The sequence below is a fragment of the Phoxinus phoxinus genome (genome assembly GCF_949152265.1).
Source record: "Phoxinus phoxinus genome assembly, chromosome: 15".
Taxonomy (NCBI): domain Eukaryota; kingdom Metazoa; phylum Chordata; class Actinopteri; order Cypriniformes; family Leuciscidae; genus Phoxinus; species Phoxinus phoxinus.
The window spans coordinates 27,144,993-27,155,765 of NC_136890.1; the positions used below are offsets into that span (position 1 = coordinate 27,144,993).

Below are 10,773 nucleotides of genomic sequence, written 5' to 3' on the forward strand. Positions count from 1 at the left end.
GATCAGTGCATTTTTGGGGGGCGGAGGTGACTGTGGGTAGTTTGCAGGTTCAAACACCCCGACAGGGCTTTACCAGGGAGTTTCCGTGTCTTTCCATTCTCCACTCATGGACCAAAATGAACTCTGTCACACTGTGCACTGGTGGATACACTGAGAAAACGTATCATGGTTACTTTTTACTGACCACAAAACTGTAATTCCTATGGAAGTTTGTTGCCGCCACGGAATAAAAAAAATAATTGTGACTTTTTATCTCACAATTTTGACTTTTTCTTACAATTGCAAGTTTACTTTGTTTTTCACAATTGTGAAATATAAACTTGCAGAAATAAAGTCATAATTACGAGATGTAAACACTGATGTAAACCCTCTAACTCATCGAATCCTAAACAGTCTGTAAAACCTCACACAAAATAATAATATCACAATGAAGATATCACGAGTGTGCTGCTCATAATCTCAGGAATGCCGCCATATTAGGTTTTAGAGTTATAATGCTAAAAGTAAGATCGTTCTCTCAGCATTCTCTCACTTAATCCATTCCTATATATATTTTATTCACTACTTACATAAACAGTGAGGAACCAGGACAGACTATCGTCCGGTTGGGCATCTTCATTTATTTAAATAAAACAAGCAGTTTATTTACTCATCAATGCCAAATTTCAGTCACAAATGTTGCTCGACAAGTGTTCATTTTGGACCCTGGATGCACTGTTGCACTGCAATTTATGGGAAAACAAACAAAATGAACTACACTCTAAAAAATGCTGGGTTGTTGCAACCCAATTTTGGGTAAAATATGGACAAACCCAGCCGGTGGGTTAATTTTTTACCTTACATTTTTAACCCAACATTTGGGTTTGTCCATATTTTACCCAAAATTGGGTTGAAACAACCCAGCATTTTTTAGAGTGTAAAAACCCAGAACTAAATGAACAGTTATATGTAGCAGAGGAAGAACATTTGGGGGCGAATGGTTGTGAACTTTGTGGAATGAGTCTAAGTATGAAATCAGTTCCCCCTCTTTATGAAGGGAATGAGATCATGCCAGACCTTAAACAGAGGCGCTGTCAGGGTCCAAGATTGAGTTTCACTCATCACAAAAGGGACAAAAGATGGTGACGGCAACACCAGCTCTGCTGGGTGCATGTGCGCTCCGAATAATGGGGTCAACACTCGCACACACTTATCCAGTGTCTGGGTCAGTGAACTCACACACCCACTGTTTATTTTCAATTGAACTATCCCTTTGAAAAAAAAAAGTGTGATGCCTTTAAATGTAGCCTATCCATAATTCCATAAAATCTGTCTCCACTTTCACTGCACCAATTAGTGGTCTTCGCGTGGAAGTGGAATGCTGAAGTAAACATGAGTTTGGAGACAACAAGGGAAGATCCTTATCTGCACGCCTTGCGGTCAGACTGAACGGAGTTCCCTCTCTTTAAGAGAGATGTCTCTGTTTTTTGTTTCTCTCTGTTGCTGCCAGGAGACAGGTCTATTAAAAGGTGATGCGTTCCAATTTACCTGTGCCACAGGGCACACATGGCAGGAGGTTTCGTATAAACATTAGCTGTTATCACCCGAAAGAATGTCAGAAGAAATAACACCCAGTAACATTTCACCTTATCCGTGTGGTCAATAATAGGTACACCCACATACTATTGCCAGTATTATATATATCTTCCTGTTATGGAATTAGAGTAACACAATGCCAGACAGACATTTTTTTTTTTTTAAGAAATTAATACAAGGACACAAATAATTGATCCAAAATGACAGTTAAGACTATTACATTATTAGAAAAATATGCAATTTAAAATGAAAGCTTTTAAAAATGTTATCCTGAAAAATATGTATCATGCTTTTTCACAAAAATATTAAGTAGCTCAACTGTTTTCAAAATTAATAAATCATAAGGAATGTTTCATAAGCATATCAGAATGATTTTTGAGGAATCATGTGACACTGAAGACTGAAGTTATGGCTGCTGAAAATTCAGCTTTGCCATTACAATAATAAATTACATTTTAAAATATAGACTTTGAATGTAATGTATTTTTTTCTCTTCTGTTTTACAGAGCTGAGGATGATGGCAGAAGGGAGGTTTTCCAGTCTGCCCAGGAACATGCACGTTGGGCGGCAGTGCCCGCTCGCATCTTCCATGGATCTGCTGAGCTCACGGGCTGCCGTAGCAGAGATGCCAGTCAGCGGCTACCAGGGCGTCTCCATCCATGGCACACTGCCTCGCAAAAAGAAGAACAGCATTGGTTCCCCTGTGAAGCAGTGGGAGATGAATGGAAACGTGGGATCATCAGAAGCCCCACACCCTGGCCGATATCGCTTGCCACCGTCGCCGCTAATACACAACGTTATTGAGGAACACCATGCTTTCTACTCAAACAGGAACTGCAGTGTCACATCCAGGTAAACAGTATATCTATCTAGACACCTGTCTACACGCCATTATATCCATCTATACTCCTGTCCTCTCCCAAAGATTCAAACACAACAAAGCCCTGCAGCAAAAGCAAAAGCAACACAATCTTTGCAAGGAACTTGATGTCTTGCTATTTAATGGACCAGTGTGAACGCCCCTTCAGATAAATGAGATGTCTTAACAGTAACATTAAAAACACATTCCCAATTCATGAAATCATATACTCCTCTTTCCCTCAGCAAAGAGTAACATTACTATATTGAATTGGCTTTCAACGACAAAGTCAAGATTAAGGTCAAGATTAAGGTGACGGTCAACACAGCAAATGAACCTGCCTCCTCTTCACAGCTTAGGCTCTTCAATTGAAAATATCTAAAACTAAACAAATGATGAAAGACAGTGTGTGAATGAGCAAGTCAGTTTGGTCACTTATATAAAAGTACAATATGATCAAGCCTTCTGTGACTCAGAATTGGCACTACAAAATCACTACAACACATCTGGTACTGGCTGTGCACATGTCATAACTCATTTGCAGATTGTCAGATTATAGAATAGCACTGTTTAGGAAGTACTGATCACATTTTACATCGTACTATTACACAGTGTCAATCGTGACAACGCAACAAGTGATAAAAACACTTTTGTTGCTGGAACCTTTTAGTGTTTTGCCCAGTTAGGACACAGTGTTACGGGACATTACAAGTTCATTGATAATTTGTTTACCTTCAGTACAATGTTTTCTGAATTAAACGTCAGTTACAGTATCATAAGTTCTAAAATGTCATCTACGCATATTTTTTTTACTGTTTAACTGAACAACTTTCGGGTTGTGACTCCACTAGTGGTTTAACATAACTGACAGAAAGTTGGAAGTCAGAGAAGTCGACACCAAGTCTTCAGTCTTACGTTGCCCACCAAACCTGTTAACTTTACAGTCTTACTTCAGAAAATAGGACATCTGAGATCATAATCACAAAACGCAAGCTGCTACTGGCTCAGTCTCATGTCCAGGACTGTCTCCATCTCTTTTTCTTACGTCTTGTCTCTTTTTCCTCACTGTCTACCTACGTCTCTTTGCAATAGCTCTAGGCCTGCTTGACTGTATCGTCCTCACTGACTTTCTGATCTTATCACAGCCTGCAACAAAGCAGTTTGTGTTTGTCCCTTATTTACGCAGACTGACTTAACAGGTAATATATCTCACCCTCAATAAAAGACCTGGCAGATATAGTAAAGTAATCTGCGTCTGGCTCTGTGGACAGTGTTACAGGTTTTAGAGGCCACTTTCCACAAACAGGACACAAAATAGGGCCGGAAATTCTTAAAGGAAAATGTATTATATTATATTATATTATATTATATTATACAAATTATTGCCAAACTCAGGAGGTATAAAATATAAAATAATATTTACATATAAAAGTATTATTAAACCATGTTTTGATAATTTACTAATACATAAATTGGTAAGTTAATTATAAATAAATATAAAAGGAGTTAAAATACTAATTACTGATACATAAAATAATATTTCAATAGATAATACCGAAATATGACATTATTTTGTGATTTAATGTATTGAAATCCATTTTAAAACAAGCTACTTTTCACAATATTAATTTTGTTAGATAATAATTGATCTAACATCATACGTTTCACAAAAACTAATCCACTAAAGATAATAAAAACTTTGTGTGGAAAGAGCCAGAGACAAAAAGAAATGCAATGCATTGAAACAGTGTACAGACCATAAGACAAAACATTGATAACCGGAAGTGTTGTTCACTTCTTCAGTAAGTACCAGGAAAAGCAGAGGATAGACTAAATAGAGGCTTTTACATAAGTGAGACTGTGTGTGTGTCTTTGAAAGCGTAGGTGTGTGTTTGGGTTTCCGTAAGACTAGGCCATATCTGTCCCTTGACATTTGAAGGTTACCTAATATTGGACTACTATTTCACAGCCACAAAGCTCACTGAGAGATGGGAAGTGAAAAATGACCACGGACGGCACACAAAAGAAGCTCCTCTGGGGTGGCAGCAGGGTTAGCAACGACCTCTCGTATAGCGGCCCAGTCACCATAACAACACCTAATTGCGACTCTGCATGACACATGGAAAAAGAAATAGGTAGAACATAAACACTGTGCATGAGAGAGACAGGAGAGAGAGGGGAACCTGCAGCAGAGAATAGGATTGTAATTTCCTAATGTGGACACCTACGTTAAATCAAGAAGCAATAACTAGCTTGCTCCTGGAGGACTTTGGAGACTCGGACGTCATTGTGATTAAATGTCAACCTTCTGAACGTCTGGCTGTAGAATGCTCCACCAGTTTGTGTGTCTGTCTGCAGGTGAGTAGACAGATGAGATCCGATGACTATGGGTTTTGTTGCTAGGACTGAAACATTTATCTTTTATAAAACAAAGGATTTAAGCACTTCGAGTCTTACTACCTGCATGTGTGAGGCAGCTGTTCTAACACTGACACACACAGGGTCTTCACAGGTTAAAGTGAGGGTTATAAATTTATAGCTTGACTGAAAGATGAAAGAATTTTCGAAGAGACAGATTGCCAGAGAGATTGAGAGCAACACACAAAGAAACAGAGAGAATGAGACGGATGAAAGAGATGATGGAGGAGCAACCGTGCCAATTGCTTTACTTGTTAAAGCTGATTAAAGTGGTTAGTTGTTGACAGAACCCACTCAGCACCCTCATAACTATCACATTATCTCACGTGTGCCGCTATTATCTTGGTTCAATCTGCCAAACGACAGAAATGACACCTGGCAAACATAAAAAAAGTGTTTATATCGTATTAAAAGATTTCCAGGTGTTGCAATATATAAGGTAACAAGAACAGTAAATTACCAGTTTAATTGAAGTAATAATAATAATATTAATAGCATTTTTAAAATAGCAAAATACCTTACAGGCCACAATATAAAAACATTTCAGGATTTTTTCTTCAGGATATTTTGTCACCAGACAGTGCCTATCTATCATAATGTTCAACATCACAAGATATCAACTGTATTATTTGTTATACTATTATCTATAAGGGGATAAATATTCACATGAGAACTTGTTATGGACCCTTTTCACATTACGTGTTTTTCAGAAGCCGAAGTCGTCGTAGGTGGGTAAACTTCCATAACGCTGAATGAGAGACTACATTAAATATATTTTTTGTGTTTCAATTTGCTCAAATAGAAAAAGAAAAACTCAACAGTAGTGTTTTCACAACTTTCAAAAAGAGGAAATAAATATAGAGAGATTGATAACGGCAGTCAGAAGAGAGAAAGATGTTAAAGGGTTAGTTCATTAATTTCTCACCTTCATGTCGTTCCAAACCCGTAAGACCTTCGTTCATTTTCTGAACACAATTTAAGATATTTTTTATAAAATCCGAGAGCTTTCCGTCCCTCAATTGGCTGCAACATTATTACCACTGTTAAGCCCCAGAAAGGTAGTAAAGACATTGTTAAAATATGTCATGTGACTACAGTGGTTCAAATGTAATGTTATGAAACGGCGAGAACACTTTTGTGCACAAAAAAACTGTAAAAAAAAAAGTATCCTTGTCGCTTCATAACATTAAGGTTGAACCACTGAAGTCACAAGGAATATTGTCGTTACTACCTTTCTGGGGCTTGGTAAATAATGTTGCAGTCTATGGAGGGACAGAAAGCTCTCGGATTTCATAAAAAAATCGTATCACTCCCACAGCCGCTGTATTAAAAACAACATCACAGCAGCGTTTATAGTTTTTTTTTATTATTTTTTTATGCAAAGGTAATATAATACAAAGTATAGTGTTATAAAAGTACATCATTTTTTTGAAAATGAAAATATAAAAAAACTTTGCAGGATTTACGATGTTGATGACCGTTAAAACGCGTCATCACAGTCTGCAAAAAGAGTCCCTTAACTAAGTTTTAAGTTAATTTTAAATGGTCCTTAATATTTGTTATTTTATTTCATATATTCCATGTAGTTAATCAATTAATGAAACCGGCATCCTGAATGTATTAGAAAAATCCACAAAATGCAGTTTAAAATAATTTTTGTATTTTATGTCAGCTACCAATTTATTGAACATTTTTGCTGGTTAGTTGACATGAAATGCATAACAGTAATTATATTAATGCTCTACGTGTGACTCAAGTGTTTGTTGGGCCGTCCGGTATCAGTGTTATGCATCTTCGTTAGTGTTACTAAGCTCTTACGGAACCCAAACATTCTATCCAGACTACTAGGTGGTCCAAAGGGGTTCCTTCTGCCACAGTGATGTGACATGAACAGTTTGTTTTGGAGTCTCTTTTCTTTCAAAAGCACATTTATATAAAACTATTTATAATTAATACAGACATCAACCCAAACCCACACCCTAACTAAAAGAAAAACTTTTGAATTTTCAATAAAAACGCAGAAAATAAAACAAAATTAAATAAATAATTACCTTATTTTTTTATCCTTTTGTCCCCAAAGAGTAAGTAAACTCCATCACGCGTAGGAAGGTAGGTTTAAACAATATAGTCATGGGTATAGTCTCCAACTTACAAACATTTGAAGATGTCCTGTTTATCATTTGAAAAACAGCTAGAAAGAGTCAAGAGAATAAATGAAATGGAGAGTGTGTAGCTGTGCTGCTTTAAGTTGTCATCCTCATCACTTTTCTGATGAGCATATGCAGCTGTACAGCATATGATGGGCCTTTTCTAAATATATAGTCATGTGACATAAAACGTGAACACCCAATTTAAGCACCAACACAGCTTAACCACAGACAAATTTTAGCCCACTCTTACCTGTCTAATCCTGTGAACCTGACTGGTATCAGTTCACGGAGTCGCACTGCCCCTGTCGTTTAGGCTGTGAACTGCCTTTATGTCTTTCAATAGGTGAATTTTTTACTACAGCATATGGCAGATTTTTGGAAGCGCTGCATGTCAAATGTCCCATTTCTCTCCAGTGTTTTAAGTATTATGAATTTGCTTCTGGAAACCTAATAATAGTCTGTCCATCTCTTTAACTTGCCATGTCCTCCCTCGGCTTTCTAATTCTGACTGGCGAGACTTTGTGAGGTACAAATCACCACTTTGAGACACAATGCAGCTGTGGCTTGGCATAGAACAAGCCAGAGATGGAGATGAATGTTTTCTTGAGGCCGTGTCCTCACTTCATGCCCTCTCTTTGCGGATAAGACGGTATGTTCAGCCCAAACTCAGGTCATTTCTGGGTAGGCCCGTGGGAGTACTGACAGTGCTCTCTTATAGCACACTAATGTCAGCATTCAGACGCTTTAAAGCGTGACCTCTCGCCTCTAGAGTTGCTTTCTTCTTAATGTTCAATGGGAATTTAAAACAGGAAATCAGCTGCGCTTTTAAGTTCCATCAAATGCGAAGCAAACAAACAAGCCAAGAAATCTTAAACATTCTCATATTTCCAGTTATCTGACGCTTTTTATATATCTGAGCTCTCACCCCAGGTGCCACCTCCACACTGAATCTGAAAGCCACCCTTATTCCCTTAAGGGGGTGAGACAGTCCACCACACACCCTGGTGGTAAGAAAGGAAGAAAGAAAGAGTCATAAAGAAAAGTCAGGTTTTTGTGTAAGCTGAGATGAAAGGGACTCTGGGTAAAGTCAGAAAGAGAGAGGGCGGAATGGTCTAAATGGAGAAAAAGCTGAGCCGCGCACCTCGACCGCGCGTTCTTCTCCGCGACTCCTTCACCACTGCGCTTCCTGCGTTCCACGCTCCACATAGAGAATCTAAATAAAACAAAAATGCAGTGCTGACCATGGGCCATCTCTGCAGTTAGGGTAAGTCACATCTAGACCGCAACCTTAAAGCCGCTGGCAAGAATAGAGGTCATGTGAACAATCGCTGCGTCCTGTCTGGTCCTGCGTATTGCATATGTTCTGGGTCCTACGTATTGCATATGTTCTGTTACATTTGTGCTAAGTTTGGGTCTCTAACCCAAAGGTTGCACTGAAATGTTTATTTATGCTGTTTTCAGCCCTGAGGGAAATTTAGACTCAAGGAATTAATTTCCCTTTTCCTGGCTATAATCCTTTATAATTTGGGTAAATCTTCACGTAAACATAAATCCGGAGAGAGTCACAAGAGTGTTTGTGTGTGAGACAGAGAGACGCTAAAAGCCCCCAGACCTTTGACACTAGCTGTGTCATGCTCATTCTCGACTGCCTAACCTTTTGTAAAGCCTGCATACGTTTTTTTATTTTTTATTCTTTATTCTTGCACAGTATCTAAACTGAGACTTGCTTTAATCACAGCGGCACTTTGCATACTGGGGTTGATGTGGAAGTAATTGTGTGTGTTTGGGGGGGATGGGGGGGTGTATGTGTCCACATGCTGTGGCCGGTGTGGTCTATACTGTGGTGTAATGACCTCAGGCGAGCAGGGCTGGACTGGTAGGCACTTTACTGCAGTCCAACGTACAGCCTGCCCAGAGAAGGACCCACACACACACACTTACAGTTAGGCAGGCAGCTAAGCTAGAGAGTTGATGTGTTCGCTCAAGAGAGTTCTTTCTTTCTCCTGCAGGGACGGTGCAGGCATGGACCCTAACATGGAGTATGTCAAGGTAAGGCTTCACATGTTACCTTTGTCAATATGTGCGTGGGGAGTTTTGAATGATTGCTCTATTATGGTAAAAAGCCAGTGGCAATGCATGATAGTATGGCGGGTGAGGGTTGTAGAAGACCGAGATGATCTTAGGGCAACCCTTAACCCTCTAAGATATCCAATACTATTCAGCTCAAAGAGTTTTGTAAGTGTAGAGTATTAAAGTGGGAGAGGAATGTCAGCCATGCTGAATGTTGAGGATATGAAGGATTGTAGTTTATTGACAGTGAGTTGGGAAAATATACATAATACATCACATACTTGGATTTGTATCAGAGATAAATGTGTGCGTCAGTGTGAGTGATTCTCTTTGTTATATAAACATTTGCACTTCCTGACGTTTTGTATCTTATGTGCCAGTTGATGCTGATTAGAGTTAAGCGGATTGCAAAAACAATACGTTCTCAATGTTATAACTCGCACCATGGATTTTTATCAAATATAAGCGCTCTCCTTGACCCGTTTAGGCAGTTGACGGCATTTGATTCTGCCAGGAATAATCGTAATACATCAGACCCCAAACATGTATAACTTTAAGCCAGAACTGTTCATAAAACACAGGAAACTCTACAGCCAAAATTTTCGATAAAGATCTGACAATCTCTGTGTTTCCTACTGTGCGAGAGGCCCCTGTAGACACATCCTCCATTAAAATGGCACAATTACAAGGAGGAAATGAGCTGGTGATGTTTCAAGGGTCTCCAAGAAGCATATGTAGTTTAAATTATAGTATCAAGTTAGGAACAAATGAAAAATTTCATTTTGACCCGAGGCATCTAGCCATTATGAAAGCTCTTCATCACACAACACGACTGTATTACAACACCCATGACTCAGATCTGATGAGAGAGATATGGTGTGACATATATCTTGGGGGTGTCTCATTCAGTTAGCACTGACTGAATGAGATTTTCCACTGTGATCACCTGCAGCCTTGAGTGTGCTGACACCACACAGCCACCTCTGTCAGCCTGCTGAGAAGCCATCCGTCACTCTCTCGGTCCTCCTCATGCTCAGTAGCTCTGAGGTTTGCCTAGCAACTCTCTGCGAAGAACAAACTTCTCCTAGCCTTACCTCACACAAACAACAAACCAGAGCAAACAGCACAAACACACACAGTAAATACTAGCAACTACATTATAGCAGTGCTCCAGTGCAGTTGAACATACAGTCATACAGTTACTAATGAAATGCAATTTCAAAAGATGTCATTACAGGGTGAATCTTACAGCCGGTCAAGATCATGTTTGTGTCATATTTCACCCCAAATTATATCAATTATATAATGGACAAGCCAGTTGTTTATTCCATTATATTAAACGCATTGTACCCCTCATTATGTATATGTGTGTATAGTATATACATATATCAAATTAAAGGTATATTAAATTAATTTATCATTGAAATTAAAACTACTAATATATATTGTACTTATTTTTTAATTTCCAATTCATTTAATTAAAGACTTACTATTAAGAGTGACACATTATGATTTTAATTTTTTAAGTAATTCATGTGTCCATATAAAACAAATGTAATTACAGTAAAGAAAGTCACCAAGGAGAAAAATTAAATGGGGGAATGTGTTTTAAAAAATAAAAAATATTTTTTTTCTGAAATACGAGTGAAGTATGATCCAGACATTTGTGAGATGCACCCTCCAATCAGAGAGGCCTATAAT

At 38.4% G+C, this 10,773-nt stretch overlaps 1 protein-coding gene across 2 annotated transcripts in view; it reads left to right on the forward strand.

Moving 5' to 3' along the window:
* Positions 1–10,773, forward strand: part of bcar3 (BCAR3 adaptor protein, NSP family member) — a 47,766-nt gene that overhangs the window by 6,664 nt on the left and 30,329 nt on the right. For both annotated transcript variants that reach the window (XM_079638756.1, XM_079638757.1), the window contains exons 2-3: positions 2,082–2,427; positions 9,012–9,051. In XM_079638756.1, the coding sequence (XP_079494882.1) occupies positions 2,090–2,427; positions 9,012–9,051 (378 nt within the window). In that variant the 5' untranslated portion in view covers positions 2,082–2,089. The remainder of the gene's footprint in view (positions 1–2,081; positions 2,428–9,011; positions 9,052–10,773) is intronic.